Source organism: Peromyscus eremicus, chromosome 1 (genome assembly GCF_949786415.1).
Source record: "Peromyscus eremicus chromosome 1, PerEre_H2_v1, whole genome shotgun sequence".
In the NCBI taxonomy this organism is placed as follows: domain Eukaryota; kingdom Metazoa; phylum Chordata; class Mammalia; order Rodentia; family Cricetidae; genus Peromyscus; species Peromyscus eremicus.
Window position 1 is genome coordinate 101180821 of NC_081416.1, and position 18952 is coordinate 101199772.

The 18952-nt window shown below is 50.7% G+C and overlaps 1 protein-coding gene and 1 long non-coding RNA gene across 4 annotated transcripts in view; one reads left to right on the forward strand and one right to left on the reverse strand.

Moving 5' to 3' along the window:
• The window catches only part of LOC131917127 (uncharacterized), a 35656-nt gene extending 26817 nt beyond the window's left edge, over positions 1 to 8839 (reverse strand). The window contains exon 1 of one of the 2 annotated variants that reach the window (XR_009380627.1): positions 8677 to 8839. This is a non-coding gene — a long non-coding RNA (uncharacterized LOC131917127). Of the gene's footprint in view, positions 1 to 8000; positions 8075 to 8676 lie in introns of those variants that run through there. The other variant, XR_009380626.1, reaches the window with a different exon arrangement.
• Positions 8172 to 18952, forward strand: part of Dgat2 (diacylglycerol O-acyltransferase 2) — a 29507-nt gene continuing 18726 nt past the window's right edge. The window contains exon 1 of one of the 2 annotated variants that reach the window (XM_059270743.1): positions 8172 to 8515. In XM_059270743.1, the coding sequence (XP_059126726.1) occupies positions 8395 to 8515 (121 nt within the window). In that variant the 5' untranslated portion in view covers positions 8172 to 8394. Of the gene's footprint in view, positions 8516 to 8904; positions 9149 to 18952 lie in introns of those variants that run through there. The other variant, XM_059270736.1, reaches the window with a different exon arrangement.

Consider the following 18952-nt stretch of genomic DNA (forward strand, 5'->3'; position numbering starts at 1 on the left):
AATTAGGGGCTCCCAACCCAGAGCCACACAACCAGAATCTCTAGGAGTGGGCCCCACCACCTGGTGGAGTGTGTGGTGTACGTATGTATGTGGGGGTGGGTGAGTATTGTGTGTGCATATGTGGAGGCCAGAAGTTGCGATCTTCAACTTATCATTATTGCCGTTGCTGTTATTTGACAGGTCTCCCACTGAAAGCCAAAGCTTACTAATGTGGTTAGGTTGCCTGGAGCTCAGTGATTTGACCTGGCGGGCTGGCCAGAGAGCTCCAGTGGTCCTCTTGTGTCTGCCTCCCCAGTGCGGGGATTACAAACATGCACCCCCCCCCCCATTCCTGGCTTTGTATGTGGGTGCTGGGTCCTTGTGCTTGCGTGGCAAGTACTCTGTCAACTGAAGCATCTCCCCAGCCCAATTTAAGGGTGATTGTGATGCACCCTAAAGGTTGATAGACAGTGCAATGCAGCAGTAATCATGGGCACACAGAGACTGGCTCAGTTTGCCTTTCCTTCACAACACATTGATTGCCCAGGCTACCCCTCCCTACCTTTACTGGCATCTCTAACTTCCTCCATCTGTTTACGTCATCCATGGGCAGAGGTGCTTCCCTGGGTTGTGGGTTTCCGACTTTTTGCGAGCGAGTCTTGCCCACTTCTCTGCAACTCTGCGCAGTCCAGAACTTACTAGAGGAGGCTTTGTTTGGGAAACAAGTCCTGAGGCTGTTGTGGAGTTCAGTTTCCTCCTGTCTAAGGCTGTTGTGATGGCATCAGCTCTTCCCAGGTCCCCCTCACAGTGTTTACCTTTGTGAGTATCCGTCCTTTCCTGGGCTGAGGGGGAGGGGACATGTCTGGTCTCCTTCACTTATACTGGCTTCTCCGGACATTGCCCCCCATTTCTACTCCTGTTATGTTCGAGTGAAACCCTTTGAACATGTTGCTGCATCTGCAGGCAGGAAGCTCTGTCCTGCTTGCTCCTTCTTCATCGATGACCCTTCTATGGGTGGCACTGTCAAGAACTGTGCAGTTTCCATCACTTCCTCCTTCCGTCAGCCCAAGGGGGCGGGGCACTGTACTTACTGTCAGTGAATGGAGCCTAGGAAAACTGAGGCCTGAACAGCATCATGAACATATGGCAAGGTCAGGGCTTTGTGGTTTTTTGGGGGAGGGGACAACCCCGGTGAAGGTCTAGATTAGAAGTGTTTGGATTAGAGAATACTCAGAACTACCATAAGAAAATAATCTGAAGGCCCTGTCCTGAGTTCCTGCTCGGTACTATGGGTCTGAGAGGGGCCCAGTGCTTTAGAGCCTCACCTTCCGCCTTATGTAGGCACACAGGCGTCATGATGTACCTTCAGCATGTCCCTGGCCCATGTTTTCAAATGGTGCTTCCCAACTCCTTGAGGACTTGGGCAAGAGGGTTAAACATGTATTGGGGGAGTGACCATATGGAACCCTGGGGTCACCCTTGCTAAGCTAGACCATCCTTCTTACCCATGTCACCTCTTGGGCTTCTGAATAAAGCTGCACTTGAAGCAAGGGTTTCAGTGGTGAAGAGCTGGGACAGCCTGTTATAGAGGGATATCCCAGCACTCGAGAGGCTGAAGGAGGAATATCAGCATGGGTTTGAGACCAGCCTGGGCTACATTGTGAGACCCTATCTCAAAAAACCAAAACAAGTCAGGTAGAGTGGTTGGTACCTGTGATCCCAGAACATGGGACGGTGAAGCAGAAGGATTACTGGCAATCAAGGGCAGTCTGAGTACAGACAAGCAACAGGACCAGACAGAAGAGCTCCATAGAAGCATGCTAAGTGACTGCTGCTTCCTTCCCTAGGATCTAAGCTCGGGAAGAGCTCACTAGAGAGTCTCAGAAAAGGTGGGCCAGCCAGAAGGGCAGATGAAAAATGCATGCACTGTGACTTCTCTGTAATGTAAGTGTGTAAGTCTCCCACCCCCATCCCTGTGGGGGAAAGGCCTTGGGTGAGTTGAGTAAGACTGTTGCAGTCAGAATGATGCAAGGGGGCTCTCTGTACACATTGCAACAGAACATTCTAAAAAGGGGCCTGGAGCTACTTTGAAGCTGTTTCTCGAGGGAATCAGCTCAACATGACTTGTCAGTCAGACCTGCTGCACAAGACAGGACCGCAGGCCTCTGCTGAGCTCCCTGAGGGAGTGTGTGCTCTGGGCTGTGGTTTGAAACCCAGAGTCTCCTTCACTTAGCCCCTTCCCTTCCTCTGCACTCCACCCATGTCACTGAGTCTTGGAGATCCCCAGCCTTGGCATAACACCATTCTTGGTCCTTAAACTACATTTTGTTCCAGCTATGTCACCATTATTCACTCCTCCATCCCCCATTCCTACCACCAACATCGCCAACATCACCCAAGTCCCTTTCATGCACGACCAGTACTTCTGCCTCATGGCAGGCTCTCCTTGGGGAAAGATAAATATGTAGGCATTGGATGTTACAGGCCAGATGAAGGACAAAAGCTAGGGATCTGATTGGGCACAGGAGGGGACAAGGGTCTTCCCAGGGCCATGTGCTGCATATCTACCATTCTCTCTCAGCCCTAGTCTCTGCTTTTGCCTGGGACAAGGGTCTTCCCAGGGCCATGTGCTGCATACCTACCATTCTCTCTCAGCCCTAGTCTCTGCTTTTGCCTGGGACAAGGGTCTTCCCAGGGCCAGGTGCTGCATACCTACCATTCTCTCTCAGCCCTAGTCTCTGTCTTTGTTCTGCACTTTCCCAGGTGCTCAGCATGGCTGACATCAAGGGGCTTGCATCACTCTCTGGGTGGAAGGAAGCCTCGACATTAGCCTTGCAGGAGGAAGGGAAGGGCGGAGAATAACCCTACCAGGTTACCATGGGTCGTCCTTGCCCAGGGCTCCTACTGGGCAGCCTTCTCTCAGCTCCCACTCTGTAGGGCTTTCTCCTTTGCTTCTTCTGTCCACGGGCCTTAAATGTTAATAGTTTTGGAGAAAGTCTCCCATATTCATGCCCACATCTTTGAAAACAGTCTTTGTATTAAACTTTCCTCATATTACCCAATTTGAGTAGGCCGTTCCCTGCAGGGAATCTAATTTAAGGCAGGGGTGATCAGGAAGGATGCCATGAAGGGGACAGCTAAAGGTGTGCTTGTTAGTGATCTTTCAGGGCATAAAAATGAGCATGCCTCCCCTCTGCAAAACCCTCCATGGCTCCTCATTGCTCTGAGGACAAAGTCCACATTCTATGGCCTGGGAATCGATACTGCACCCTCTCTGGCCCCTAATGACCAAGTGGCATGTAGGGATGTCTACTAGAAGAAGGACATTGAAGGGCTTAGAAACGGGAGGAAGGGAACCCAGGAGGGTGCAGCCCTGCCACATAGCAGCTCCAGCTGGCACCTTCCTGCTTAGGGAAGGAGATGGCTGAGTTCTGAGCCAGTGAGCCACGCCAGGCTGCCTTCTCCTCCCCCAAACCTCTGCCCTCCTTCTCTCTGCAAGTGAGGTGAGCCCGTCCTGAGCTGAACCTCAAAGGCCCTAGCTGTGGGTGTGAGACTGATTCAAATCCTACTCAATCCCTGATATCCATCATCTCCCTGAGATTTAGTCTTTTCAACTACAAAACGGGAATAGCCAACCTCACAGGCTGTGGGGCGTGCTTCAAGGGGGTGATGGGTGATGAACCCTTTCACCCAAGAGTTCTGTGTTCAAGGTGGGTCCTCTTCCAGGTAGTCAGGCTGGGAAAGCGTGTGGGTTGCAGGTTGGAGAGGCTGGGGTGTGAATTCCAGCTTTCCCACAGGCTGAGCAACTCTGGTCTGAAATGCTAGGAACCAGAAGCACTTCAGATTTTTAATTAAGGAGGTTCTGCCTGTGTACATTTACTGTGTGGCACTGGTCATTTCTCTTTGCCTCTCTGCACCCCAACCGCAGAGCAGAGTGGTAATCACTCTTGCAGTGGTTGTGAGGATGGATAGGATGCCATCAGCTGGGGCCTAGCACAGAGCAGGGTGCTTGGCAAATCCTCTATGCCTTGTGAACCCCCACTTATTCCCCTCTTCTATGCGATGGAGGGGATAAGGTTCCCATCCAGTCTGTACACAGATCCACAGAAACACAAGGGCATGTACACAGTTCCTGTCAGGCAGTGGTGACACACGCCTTTGATCCTAGCACTTGAGAGGCAGAGGCAGGTGGGTTACTATGAGTTCAAGGCTAGCCTGAGCTGCAGATCAAGTTCCAGGAGAGCCAGGGCTGTTACACAGAGAGACCCCGTCTGAGTGGCGGGAGGAGGAGGAAGAACCTGACACTAGTGACTGTGGAGTATGAAGACTGCACACTCAGGAAAGCCCACCCTGGCCACGCCCTTCCTGGATATGTGACTTGACCTGTCTCCGGTTGTTCAAAGTGTTCGTGAGCCGGGATGTGTGGCAGAGAAAGAAAGATGACACAGGTCTAGAACACATCTTAGAGCTGACCTGTTTATCCTTGTGAAGAGCAGGCAGGCTACCACAAAATTCTAGGGGTGTTTAGATGTGTGGAGAGGAAACCAGAAGTCACTAGCTGCTGTGAACCTCAACACTCACCGTCCTACAGAGGAGAAATTCAAACCAATGTTCTCTCTTTTTATTTTAATTTTACGTGTATGGCTGTTTGCCTTCATGTATGTCTGTGAACTATGTACATTCCTGGTAACCACTGAGGCCAGAAGAGTGGGTCTGATTCCCACTGGGACTGTAGTTAGGAACAGTTGTGGGCTGTCACATGGATGCTGGCAATTGAACCTGGGTCCTCTGGAAGATCAGCTAATACTCTTAACTGCTGAGCCATCTCTCCAGACACGCAATGTCTTCTTTTTATGTTCTAACTGTGGGTCTGATTTTCCATCTAAATCCTTTCTGAACCAATGTACATAAGCAGTGGGCATAGACATAGAAGCTGGATATGAAGGGAGCTCTTGTACTTCCTCTGTAGCCCTTGGTACGTGTTCCCACATATGAAGGGTCTAAACTAGGGATTAGATTTTTTTTTTTTCAAGAGAGGGTTTCTCTGTTTAGCCCTGGCTGTCCTGGAACTCTGTAGACCAGGCTAGCCTCGAACCCATAGACATCTGCCTGCCTCTGCCCCCCCCCAAGTGCTGGGATTAAAGGCATGCACTAACACTGCCAGGTATTTGGGACTAGATTTAATGGCTCTGTTTCCCAACCTTCCACCTCTACACTGCCAGCCCAGTCTATCTGGCTAATCTTATCCAGGACCTCACACCTTTCTCTTGCTCTATACTGCACAGGATGAAGCCAGAACCCAGTGCTGAACCACGAGGTCCCCCAGTTTTGGCTCCTACTGTCAACTTTTCAACTTCACTTCCTCCCTTCTTCCTGCTTTGCTATCTGTCTCCTTTTTCCAGCCATGCCAGGGTCCCACTCCTAGCCCTCTGCCCACACGGGAACTGGAATAGACGCCCTTCCTCCCTGATCAACAGAACCAGACTCATCTCCTATCCAGCAGCAGCAATATTGCCGCCTCTTTCCCATTTCCCATCCCCTGACTACTGCACATCACTGTTCACTGAGCCTCGTGGCTAAGTCAGACTCCCAGTGGGCACAGACCAAGGGTTCCTGAGCTTGGGTAGAGTCCAAGCTCAGTGGAGCCAGGCAGTGGCGGCCAGGAGGGAAGGGCTGACCTTGGCCTGGCCTTCATGTTTCCCAGCACCACAGCCTGGCCATCCTTTGACCACTCATCTCATCTCTTTGCTGGGTCTCCCCAACGGCAGGGACTAGGTCTGATTCTGGGTGTTCCAATCAGTACCTGGCCCAGAGAAGGTGCACAGAAAAATGCTGAAGTCCACAAACTTGGGATCTGAATGTTTCCAATGGGCCTTGTTTACTCAAAGTCCTGTCATTTGTTATCATTGAGATAATGATATCTTACTCTCATTGCATAATGGTAACACCCCTCCATGTTATTTTAGTTGATCCATAAGTACTTAAGTACAGTCCATAAGATAGGAACTGTCACCCTTTTCTTTCCATGTCCCTCCTTCCCTCCCTCCTCCTATTTCTCTTTCGAGACAGAGTTTCATGTAGCTCAGGCTAGCTTCCAACTCACTATGTAGTCAAGGATAACCTTGATCTCCTGGAGGCTTCCTCCTCACGTGCAAAGTGCTTGGATTATATAACAGGTGTGCACAACTGTGTCTGGCTTCCCACCTCCACTTTGTGATGAACAACTAGTGATTTAACCAAGGACACTTGACAGTCACTGATGGAGAGACCATACCCCAGGCCTAGAGCTTTCTAGCTTAATCTCTGCCTATTACACAGTATTAGAGTGATCGAGCCATGGTCCCAGCACAAGGCCTCCTCCACAGAAGATACTTCTAGAGAAAAGGAATATGCCATACAGTGACCTGAGGTCTTTCATGTCAACACGAGATTGTGTGTGTGTGTTGCTAAGTTCTGAACCCAGAGCCTCATGCATGCTAGACAGCCAGCAGGAAGGAGGCTTGCCTCCAATAATCCACTGGTACTATAGTACCATATAGCTGAACTCTTCTTTACCCCCAAATACGTTCCTGCTCTCTCCTCACAGTAGTCACATAGCATACATCTATCCTGAGTCTCCTGAGGACGTGGGATGCCACTAACTAGCCTTCCCCCATTCCCTAAAAGGTTCCAGCTCTAACACAGAGCATTAGCACACAATGACCCTTCTGCCCTGGGGTGTTTTCCTTCTACTCCGGGTTGACTCAGTTCTCAGGGTTTGGTAGCATTTTCTCCATGAGATTTGTGCCCCACCCACCCACCTCGTCTTAGAAGGAGTTAAACAAATGCAAGTGTTTTAGGTTTCACTAATGGCATTTGTCACATGCCCTTTCCTGCTCCCCTTTTCTGTTAGAACTCACCTTTCTTTTCCACTCTCCCCAAGGCCGTGTGCCCCAGGCCCCCCCCACACCAGGGCATTGTCTTTGCTTGAGGTTCCTCCTCTCTCACCCAGCTCCCTCCCACAGCCTGCCCTCCTGTCTGTCTCTCAAGCTGTCTAGAGGCTCTTAGAATCCCCCCCACTGCTACCATTTCCTTTATTAAGGGTCTTCCAAGAACCCAGTCCCTCCCACCCCAAGGTCTGGAGAGATGAGACACTCGAGGATCTTCTAAGACCAAGCTCCAGCCCATGTCACTGCAGCCTCATCCCCACAGTTGCCTGGACTACAATCATGACTCCAAATATGCTGACTCTTCAGACATTACGCCTGGCCTTCTGCTTGCCCTCACGCTCTCATTCTGTAAAAACTCCTACTCAGTCGTGGGCTGTGGAAAGAGTTCCCAGCTTTAAGTGCCAGTAACGAGCTGAGTGCCTTTCATACCTCACCTCTTTAGTTCCCAAAGCATCTGTTGTTTGTTCCCATTTTACAGACATGAAAATTGAAGTTGAAAACCGAGGGCAGTGGCACTTGCCTTTAACCCCAGCACTCAGATGCAGAGGCAGGTGGATCTTTGAATTCAAGGTCAGCCTGTTCTCCAGGGCAGCCATGGTACATAGAGAAACCCTGTCTCAATAAAGCAAAAAACAAACAAACAAAAACCAACAAGAAAGAAACAAAAAAACTCTGAGGTTGAGGAAAAGAGGGCGGGGATTAGACTTAAAGTGCATCACTATGTTCCATAGTATTGCCTCTCTGTCCCTGGTGTTTTGATAGACTCATCGCTCCATGCTCTTCCTAATAAAAGGAAAGGCAGGGGCACGTGGGGTGATTGTGAAGCACAGCTGTAACCTAACTAATCCCAACACTACTGACCGCAGGCAAAGCCTGCCCTTCTGCAGCCAAAGGAAAGCAGAGACAAGAAAGAACACAGGCACCCGCACGCTCCCCATCGTCCCGCACGTGCTCAATTTCCCGGCCCACGTTCCAGCTGTTGGACTGTACCAATGTCTACAAGGGAGGGAAAGGGAGGAAGACCAGGCGGCCTCCGGAACAACCAGACGTGCTTTCATGCACCGGTACTATAGTTCCCTTTGCCATACTCACTAGCACTCTGTTCCGCACCGGTCAGTCCATAGCGCTGTCCTGTGCTTTGCACGTAGCCTAGTCCCGGGAGCCTCACCCCCCGCCAGAATATGGTATGGTCCGAGGCGGAGCCTTCAGCCCCGCCCTATTACGTCACGACACGCCCCGTTGTGAGGTTATAAAGTGCGCGCGCGGCGGCGCTAGGCGCCGTGGCCGCGCTTCGCTAGCTTTTCGGCTTAACTAGGGTGGCAGCGGCTGCCTGCCTCGGCTCTCGTGCTGTTGCCGCCACGGCCTGGGCGCTGTTCCCCGGCTCCCGGAGCTCAGCGCGAAGCCCTGGCCCCGGCGGCCGGGGCATGGGCCAGGGGCGCGACGTGAGGCGGCTTTCTGCACGGCCGTGACGTGCGCCGGCTTCAGCATGAAGACTCTCATCGCTGCCTACTCCGGAGTCCTGCGGGGTGAGCGTCGGGCCGAAGCTGCCCGTAGCGAGAACAAGAATGGAGGATCTACCCTGTCACGCGAGGGGTCTGGGCGATGGGGTGAGTGTCAGTCACCCCGGGGGCTTTCATCCTAGGGGTGTCCACGGCAAAGACGACTTCAGGAAGGGACTCTGGCTAAGGCATGCTTCTCTGTACTGGACGGCTAGCCACTTCAGATTGCTGTCCCAGACAACTACTTGCAGTTTGTAAAAAGGTCTCACCTCCTAGCACAGGATGTCTCCCAACTCGGAATCCTTCTGCCTCAGCATCCCAAATGCTGTGATTGCAGGTGTGTGCCACCACAACTGGCTTCTCTTTGAGGGAACCCGACTCTGTGCATCCTGTCATTTTTGTCTGGGATGAGGGTTATCAGTCTGAGCCAAGCAGCCTAGTCTGGTTATCCAGTTTGAGCCAGGCAGCTTGGTATCCTAGTCAAGCCTGGGTTCATTCTCCATCCTGGTACTCACCAGTGTTGCAACATGTGTTACATCACTTCCCACCCCCCAGCTGATGAGGGCGACACCACCCACTCTCCCCAGTTATTAGTGATATTTCACTCTTCAGCCCCCAGTACTGTTCTTTCTCACAAGGTGGAGCAGAATTTGGCTGGGAGTAACTGGATGGAGCAGGGTGTAAGGGTTTTGCAATCCCCTGAAACAGCCATTGGATGGAGGACATGCCTACCTCGAACAGGTGTGCCCCAGCTTATGTGTGCCAACCCAGACTGTGGAGCCCACTCAACAGCAACCCTGAGTCTGACGTACTTAGAAGTGGGGTGGGAGACCCTTGGCTTCCGTTGTCATTGCCGTCTTTTTTTTTTTTTTCTTTGAAACTGGGTTTCTCTGTGTGTGGCTCTGGCAGTCCTGGAACCTGCTTTGTAGACAAGGCTGGCCTCGAACTCACAGAGATCCACCGGACTTGGTTTTCCATCTTGAAGGTCCATCAAGGGAGAAATGAGGCCTTCAGTGAACTAGGGGCAGCATTAAAAATCACGCCACAGCTTTTCCATACAAGGCAAAGTGTCTCACACTCCTTAGCTGTAGTTGAAGAAACTGAGGGAGGAAGAGCATGCTACTCAGGGTTTCCTTATCAGGGCAGTGGAGCACCCTGGAGGCAGACTGGTCTGGTCAAAGAGAGAGTTCCCCTTCATGGGAACTTGGAATTCTGGGAATTTTAAAGTACAGGTAATCAGAAAGAACATAAGGTTAATCAGCTTTCTGGTGGTTACTTCTATTAGTACGGATTATATAAAGTCAGAAACATGCTATAGATAACAGTTCTGAATCCAGTTTTGTCTTAATATTAAATCGTGAATATTTCTTGCCATTTGTCAAAATCATTTCTCTAGTGCTGGTGGTTGCCAGGTAACCCACGCTGGAACTCCATCACAGTTTATCCAGTGACATTGCCCTTAGTCCTAGTTGACTGTGTGTGTGGTTATCCACCCCTGGAGAAGTACTTAACTGTTTCCGTCCGAGGGGCTAGCAGTGTGAGCTGCCCCACGTACCGGCCTATAGCATCTACTGTCTTCTCTCAGAATGCTCTTTCTTCGCTGTACCTGTCGATGCCCTTAACAGGGAAGTGACTTGCCTACGTTCATGCTTTTAAAATGTCCTCATGGCAGGGTAATGGGATGGGTCTGCTGTCTGTCTGCTGTGCCCCCTTTGGAGATACCCTTCCTGGGCTCTCCTCTGTCTTCCAGGGGCAGGAAGCCTGTTAAATACATGTTTTTGACAGATTTTTTTTTTTTAACTCAGGGAGGTTTGTGCTCCCCAATCAGATGATTTTCATCAGGTCTTTACTGTCAATAGCAGAAGAATTTCTCCATGTTGTCCAACCTTGAAAATACAATGGGTGGGTGTACTTAACTCGGATTGTCACAGGACTAACGTGAAATGCAAACTAGTCAGTTTAGCTCTCTGGGATCTACTTTGGTGAAAGACTAGGTGGGGTAAGGGAGGGTGTGCAAGCAAATTTTATATTATCTTGACATCTCTCAGAGGCCTCTTGTGCCTCCTTGGTCCTTGGAGACACTCCCTAGTGGCCTAGTTTGCCTCAGATCGGTTCCCACTGAACACCCTGTTAGTGGCAGTGTTCAAGGAAGGAGAGAGCATGGATTCTGTGAAGGGAAGTTCCATGAGGGGTGAGCAACCACACAGCTAACTTGGTGACTGTTGTTTTGTTGAAGCTTGGGTGGTGTGCCTTTGTTGGGAAAGAGGGGTCTTTGGTATTTTTTTTTCCTTTGACTTTTCAAGATAGGGTTTCTCTGTGCATTGCTGGCTGACTTGGAACTCATTCTGTAGACCAGGCTGGCCTGAACTCAGAGCAACCCTACCTTCCTCCTGAGTGCTAGGATCAAAGGTGTGCACCACCACTCCTGGCTTGTGGTATTTTCTAATCTCTGAAAGACTGGCTTGGACTGTGTCTTGGAAGCTATAGTTAAATCCGTGTCTTTGCCCTTGGATGGGAGCTTTTCATGGTAGAGCCCTTGAATGCTTATGGGTCCAGAACCCAGCATGAGGTAGTGCAGTACAATTCTGAGCTGGTACATTGTGTGGCCCCAAAGCCTAGGACAGGGGTAGAATCATAGTTTGGGTTTTAATAGAAGAATCCCAACAGCTATTGATGACTACATAGCCTGGATGGTGGAGATGGAGCTCCCCATTCCTGGGAATGTGCTAGGTGGAGTCAGATTGTTGGGGGTAACTCTGGCACTGTGGGTTGGCAATCATCATCATCTGTGCCCACAGAATGAAAACTTCACCCCTGTCCTTACCCCCTCAATTCTGCAGAGACTGCTTTTGAGTTAGCTCTGTGCCAAAGGCTCATCTAAGCTTGGCAAGGAGGGCCAAGTATAATGCTTTATTAGCAGGTGACTCAGTGGCAAGTGTGGAAATTCTGCCCCACCTTCACCCTCCCTCTCCTAAATTCAGTAGCAAGTACTTGGGTTAGCTGGGTGGTTGGGCACGTCTTTAATCCTAGCACTTGGGAGGCAGAGGCAGGTGGATCTCAGTGAGTTTGAGGCCAGCCTGGTCTACAAAGCGAGTTCCAGGACAGCCTGGAGTGTTTATACAGAGAAACCTTGTCTTGAAAAACAAAACAAAACAAAACAAACAAAAACAACAGTTACCTATTGGTGCTGGGTCTGGCCCAACCTTCATAGTACAGATGAGAAACTGAGGTCCCTAAAAGAACTAGTCCAGGGGTGTGAAAGACACACTAGAACCCTGATCCATCTCCGTCTGGGCCTATTGGCCTCCTTAAGCCAGAGAGGTGTGGGGACAGCAACACTGAGAACTGACCAGCATGTGTGCTATGCAGTTGCCAAATGAGTGCTGATTGCTTCCTAACTCCATGATGGGGATGGCGTCTCCTTCCCCAGCTTTTTGAGGAAGGTCCCCTAAGCTTAGTGGATAGGGTTACCAACAGCTCACAGAACTTTGTCTGGTTAGATGAATTGCCCCCCTACCCCAAGTACTTCAAACTTCAGATCCCATGAGGCTCCTGGACACCTCCTACCACCTCATAACCTCCTGCCCACCACTCATGTGCTAGTAGTGGTCTTTCTGACCCTCCATCATTGTCCATAATTCAGTTCTCTCTCAGGGTCTCTGTGCTTGCTTACCCTTCCCAGATCTTGGCATGCCTACCCAGATTGTCACCCTATCTCTAGTTCCCAGATCTTTTGTAGTCCTTATCATTACCTAGTTGTCACATGTACTTACCGTTTGGGTAATTGTCAGCCCTTGGTGACAGGACCTCTCATTTGTCCTCCTCAGTGTTGTGTTCCTAGCGTCTGACATTATGCAGGCAGGTAGTGGGGACCCTGTAGATATTTGTTGAATGAATGAATCACTAGTGGGACTTCCCAAGTCCTCTTGGCAGGAAGTCCTGCCTTTGGCTTCCCTGTAATTCTGCAGCTTTCCCCAGGCCTCTTTGCCTGTATGTGCTGAGTGTCCTAGAGACACGCAGGCTGGTTAAGAGCTTGCCTTGAGGGCTGAGTGCCAAGTGGGTAGAGCCAGGTGAACCCTGATCCCCACGTGGTTCCAGACTAGAAGGCCAAAGCCAGGATTCCTGCCTTTCTTCTCTGGGGTCCGATGGGTTCACTGCCTCTGGGGATTTCGTTTTCCTGTTTTGAAATAGATTCAAAGCCGGGGGTAGTGGTGCACTCAGGCAGAGGCAGGCAGATCTCCGAGTTCCAGGATAGGCAAGGCTACACAGAAAAACCATCTCAAGCAAACAAACCAAAACAACAAAAAAGAAATAGATTCAGACATCTCAGAATTAGCATCTGAGGGTTTGAGTTAAGGTGAGTGGGAAGTGTTCTGTTAACTGATTTGTGAGTGAGCCCCCCCCCCTTTTTCTTTGTAAGTCATTTAGGAAGTCCCAACACTGTAGACAGAGGGTCAGTAGGGTCCTTAGCAGTCATGTTATGGTCCGAGTTGTAACTCAAGGGTGTTGGGAACCTGGTATCCTAAGTGGCCAACTTTCTTGGCCTCATCATTAAAAATTCTACTTTATTTCATGAAAATAGAGTATGTTCCTGGAATGGACTCTCCCGGGTATGGACTCACAGTTCCGTGGCTGAGCATCTCTTGTGTGTCAGCCAGTATGCCTGAGGAAGCAAGGTCAGAGGGTATACACACACTGAGATGATGTGCAGAGGGAGCTGAGCAGTAACCAGGAAGAGAGAAGGAGCAACTGTGGGTCTGGAGGATGAGGGAACTAAATCGCCTTGGAATGAGGGGAGGCTTCCTAGGAGAGGCCATGCTCACTCAGTCTGACTTGTGAAGGATAAAATGGCATTAGCAAGGCACGTAAGAACACCGAATAGGGCTGGTGCGATGGCCCAGCGGGTAAAGGCGTTTGCCTTGACACCTGATCACCTCACGAGTTCAGTGCCCACCACCCGTGGTGGGATGTGAGTGCTTGCAAAAGTTCTCCTTGGACCTCCACGCATACCCACACACACATACACACACAAAGTTTTTAAAAGATGTCCTGGGCATAAGGAATAGTGTAAAGAGAAGACACACAGGTTTAGGTGGAAAATGCAGTCTGACTGTGGCCTTTGAGGGGCCAGTCTGGTCTGCAGTTCCAATGTCCTTCTCAGGAAAGACAAATGAGACAGAGAATGTCAGGTCCTGGCCTGTGGGGGTTAATCTGTGTCTGCCTCAGAAGACTTAAAAGAGTCCCAGGAGAGAGAGGAGCCTGTGTTAGGCAGAGTTTCTTGGCCTCTGGCCCTCCTAGGTACTCATGGTATGGAGCTAGTGTTGGCTCCTTTGGGAGTTTTGGACTGGGAGGCAGCTTAGGTATGTGTGGTCCTTACTCTACCTCTGAAAATCTGTGGAGCCTCAGCAAGCTACTGCCTCTTGCTGATTCTTAGTCCCTTTGTCTGTGAAATGACAGGGCTGTGACAGGCAAAAGGATTTTCCCTCTCATGGTGTTGAACCTGGAGACCCTTGTGCCAACCCACAGGAGCAGGAAGTGTGAGGGCCTGTTCTCGTTAGAGCAGTTAGTAATGAATTCTGAGCCTGCACGGGAACCTTGCTCTGCATCTGCTTTTTACGCTGCCTTGGATCTCTGTGCAGTGAGGAGGGCTAGGTCGGTCCCTTTGGTTCCTTCCAGATCAGCTGGAGAGTGTTGCCAGACCTGGCCTGCTGCTCTTCCTCATTCTTAACCTCAGTGTCACCCCAGAAAATGGGGCTTGCACCCTCCTTGGGGCCCAGGTAAGTGCCCCAGAGGAACCTATCTCCCCATGGATTGTCAAGGGTCTATTTTGGGGACTCCTTGGTGACGCATATGCAAGCTGGTGGTGTTGCCATAGCAGCCCCTCCTACTCAGTACTCTTGAATGTGCTGGGTCAGAAAGTGGAGGTGGAGAAAGCGGGCCACTAGGGTCTTCAAGCACTTGTGTCACAGTCCTTGTTGGGTATTGAACCTGACATCCTAAAAGACCTACTTTTTTTGTCTTTGTTTCCCAAGACTCTACCGTATTTAATAAAAAGCTAAACATGTTAAGCCCCGAACCTCTGGAATAACCCTTGTAGGGGCCAATGTTCCCATTAGAAGGATCATTTGTAGATTAAAAAGCCGTTAGTGAGTTCTAGCTGAGTACAGAAGGTCTAAGTTGGCAAGACCTTAGACCTCATCTGCTCTCCCCTTACCCCTTAATTTAGTGCAGGGAAACAGAGACCTTTAGGGCAGGGAGGGTCCCAGAAAGTCTATGGAGACTTGGAATGCTGGGCTTCCTGTAGCAGGCTCCTGAAATGCAGGTCCTGATGGCATGACCAGGTATTTCCACCAGCACAGCATGTCTGGGGTTTGTCCTCCCGTTTGGGCCAGATGTCACGGTGGGCACTATTTTAGGACCATAATTTCCATAACAGCCCTCAAGGGAGCGTGTTCATCTTTCTGGGAAAGAACTCACCAGTGTGTTGGGACCAGGTAAATGACTAGCTTGCTGCCCTGGTGTTCAGGATAGAGGCCAGCATTTCATGGCCTCCTAGTCCTCTGCCTTCCTCTCCTCTGTTCTTTCAGATCTAGTCTCTGCTGCACCTTGACTAGACCTTTGCACTCAAGTCCTCACATTTATGCCCCCTCTCCTTTTGGAGATGCCATTTGCAGGGCCCGTGCCTTCCTCGTATCGGGCTGATACCTCATCTGATGTCCCTCCCCAGGATAGGTTGGGGATATCCCTCTATTCCTGGTCCTTTCAGGCCCCTTGTGTGTAATTATAGCCTTGTTTCCCCTGTTACGTCTGGGGCAGGTGGTCTAAGAACTAATAGCCTCAGGCAGGTGCCTGAGAAGCAGAAGGGAGATAGAGACTAGAAGCTTTCCTCTTGGTTCAGGATACTAGGTTTTTTTTCTGGAACCTTCCCTGTTGTCCCTGGCTTAGCCCACCCTTCCACTGAGAAGAGACCTTTCCTGACTCCCTACGATACCCTTTGACCCACTGGCACAGGCCAATTATTTGTTTTTGTCCAGGCCCTTTTTATTTAACATGGTGGCTTCACGCATTCAGGCATAGACCAGGCACCTGCTTTGTATGGCTCCATTCTGGGCATAGGAACCCAGAGTGAGACATAGTTCCCACACATGAATACACACCTCCCATAGTGAAAAGGGCTGTGAATGTAGGAGTGAGAGGCAGTCTGTCAGGCATGGCCAGGCCATCCTGAATTGGGCACGGGAACACTTCCCAGGAGGAAGGTGGATAGGCTAGTTGTCAAGGAGTTGGTGGTACCTGACAGGATTCCCCTGTCTGTACATGCTAAACAACTGACCAGACTTGGAAGTAAGAGAATGATACTTGGTGGCACTTCAGGCTGGCTCAAGAGAGTCCCTGGCAAAGCATGTGAGGCAGTGGCTGGTAACACTCTGTGTGCATGGGTTAACAGAGCCCAGCATTGGAGTTGGTAACACTCTGTGTGCATGGGTTAACAGAGTCCAGCATTGGAGTTGGTAACACTCTGTGTGCATGGGTTAACAGAGTCCAGCATTGGAGTTGGTAACACTCTGTGTGCATGGGTTAACAGAGCCCAGCATTGGAGTTGGTAACACTCTGTGTGCATGGGTTAACAGAGCCCAGCATTGGAGTTGGTAACACTCTGTGTGCATGGGTTAACAGAGTCTAGCACTGGAGTTGGTAACACTCTGTGTGCATGGGTTAACAGAGTCCAGCATTGGAGTTGGTAACACTCTGTGTGCATGGGTTAACAGAGCCCAGCATTGGAGTTGGTAACACTCTGTGTGCATGGGTTAACAGAGTCTAGCACTGGAGTTGGTAACACTCTGTGTGCATGGGTTAACAGAGCCCAGCATTGGAGTTGGTAACACTCTGTGTGCATGGGTTAACAGAGCCCAGCATTGGAGTTGGTAACACTCTGTGTGCATGGGTTAACAGAGCCCAGCATTGGAGTGGGACTCTGATAACAGCAGGCATGATGGTCCACAGTTGTCAGGCAGTGGTTGGTAACGCTCTGTGCATGGGTTAACAGAGCCCAGCATTGGAGTGGGACTCTGATAACTGCAGGCATGACTGTCCAGAGTTCCACCATGTCTGGCCCTGTCACTATCCCATGTGTGGACTCTGGCTGAAAGTACCTGCCTGAGGCAGCCCAGAAGACAGCTCGCTCACCTCTGGCACTTGACTGGCTGTCTTGACCCTCCCAGAAATATGCTGAGGGTCAGTATGTCAGCCCCTCATAACCATGCAGCTTGTGCCCAGTCCTCTGGTGTAACTTGAGGATGGCTTCCTCACTCCTCAAACCAAGGCAAAGCTTCAGTCCAGATGGCCCAGATGTGGCATCCTTGGGGTCTGGGAATGTGGATGGGCAGGATGCCTTCCTGTTCAGGGAGCCCCAGGGGCCCTTCATGCCTCTGCTCTCTGGCTCTTTCCAGACCTAACAGCTAGGCCAGTTCTGATTGGACTGTTCCCACAAGTTATTTGGGTTCCTCACAGGGACCCATAACTAAGGAGGACACTGGGTCTGAAGGAGGGTGGCAATTTGCAAGAAGCATCGGATCCAGGGTTTGTATTGCTTTGAGACAACGGAAGGACACCAAGGCTGACTTGGTAATTAACTGCCACTCACACAGATCCTTGCATGTCATGGAGCTCTCGCCTAAGCAGTCTCTCACTGAATTTCCTTAGCAATCTGGCAAGGTAGGAATTAGCCTTACTGTACAGGTAAGAAACTGAGGCTTGTATAGGCAGTGACTCATCCAACCACACTTCCTGTGTGTTAGAGGCCAGTGTTCCTGTTGGTTGGACTTCTCCTGGGTGTAGCCCCTCCATAGATGCTTGTTGTGGAGGTGGCAGAGAAGCCATGTAGACTGTCCAGAGGTGTGACCTCCCTTCCACAGGCTGGGGACTCTTTGCCCCTGGCTCTGGCTCATTGCCCCAAATTACTGTCCTTTATAGCTCTTGTCTCCACCTGATATCACTGTCTCCCTCAGCAGTCTCCGCTTCCAGACAGGTGGGGGCATGATCTCCTGCCTTCGCTGGGACTCCCACCCCACTAACCCCCTCCCTCCCAGCAGCACCTTCCAAGTGCTGTGCTTCGGGTCCTTCTGTCATTGCACTTGGACTGACAGTCCTGTTTTCTTTCAACTTGTCTTTGGGGTATCCCGATACCCCACCCCATTTCTGGATTGTTGGTCATGTGCCTTGACCCTGCCTTCTGGGACCCCTCTTTGGTTTGGTGTCCCACCACCTGCAGCCTCTCCTTCCCGTCTTCCCTCAGAGCCCTGGAGAGCCTCCCTGCATGGCACGCTCTGTACTTTTTCTCCTAACACACGGCCTTGCCACACCTAAGGCACACCTTGTGAAAAGCTGTCTGCTCACTATTTATACCCTTTCCACCTGGGGAGGTGAAAGCAGCACAGTCTCACCTAACTGGCCACATGCACCTTACCTACATTAAAAATAGTTTGTTACCTACATGCATCACACACGCGTACACTACATACAGTCCCTGTGTGGAGGGCGGCACACAACGTGAAGGAGCTGGTTCTCTCCTCCCACCTTGTGGGTCCTGTTGGTGGCAATTGCCTTTAGCCATCAGGCTCCCGTATACTCTCATTTAATCCTTTCCAAAACCCCCTGAGGTTGTTCTTAGGCTCAGAGAGGTTTAATCACCCCAGGTCACAGAACCAGACAGGGCAGAGCTAGCCCTTTCCCCAGAACTGGGGGCTTAGATTCGGACTCTGCCATTCTTAGGCAAGAGTGAGAGACAGCCAGGAAACTGTTTTCCTCACAAGGAGGATCTAACACAGTCCTCACCACTCCCATTCTTGGGCCCTGAGATTGTTTTGCGGCTGTTGGGTCCACTGTGGCCTGCAGCTCTCATGACCTCAGCAGAAACTTGACTATAGAAGCATTTGGGTGGGGCTCACCCTTGCACAGCCAGTCTGCACAGAACTGTCCCCATGACAATGAGATATGATGTAGGCAGAGCAGGCAGGTGCTAGCTTGGGGTTTGGGTGTGGACTACCATGTTGAGTTGGGGACCATCCCTCTGTAACATGGCATTGTTCAAGTGATGAAGGGACTTGGAGTCCAAATACGTGTCTCGAGTAATGGCTTCCTGGACCCTAACCAGTGAGGTTTAATCTCTTCTGGTTTCGTCATGCCTTAGTTTCCTCTGTGCCTTGTCTGCCCTCCTAAGGAGTGCTGTGAGACTGTGGCATGGCCTAGAGTGGTAGGAAAGCTGCTCTGGCCTCTCTGGCATCCCCTTCCCTCTGTCCTCCAGATATGGAGTGAAAAAGGAGCCGTGTGCAAGGATTAGTGCCTCAGATCAGCCTCCCGTGCGAGTCTTTGCTTCATAGGACTAGTCTATTTGTTCTACGCTCTGCCTCAGCTCTCCTGTGAAAAATGATGTCTGCAAATGGAAAACAGAACCTGTAAGGAGAGGTTCTGTACTTACAGAAAGCAGGAGAGGCTCCAGCGTTTCCCACAGCAGGGCTGGCTTGGCTGAAAGCAGCCCAGTGCAAC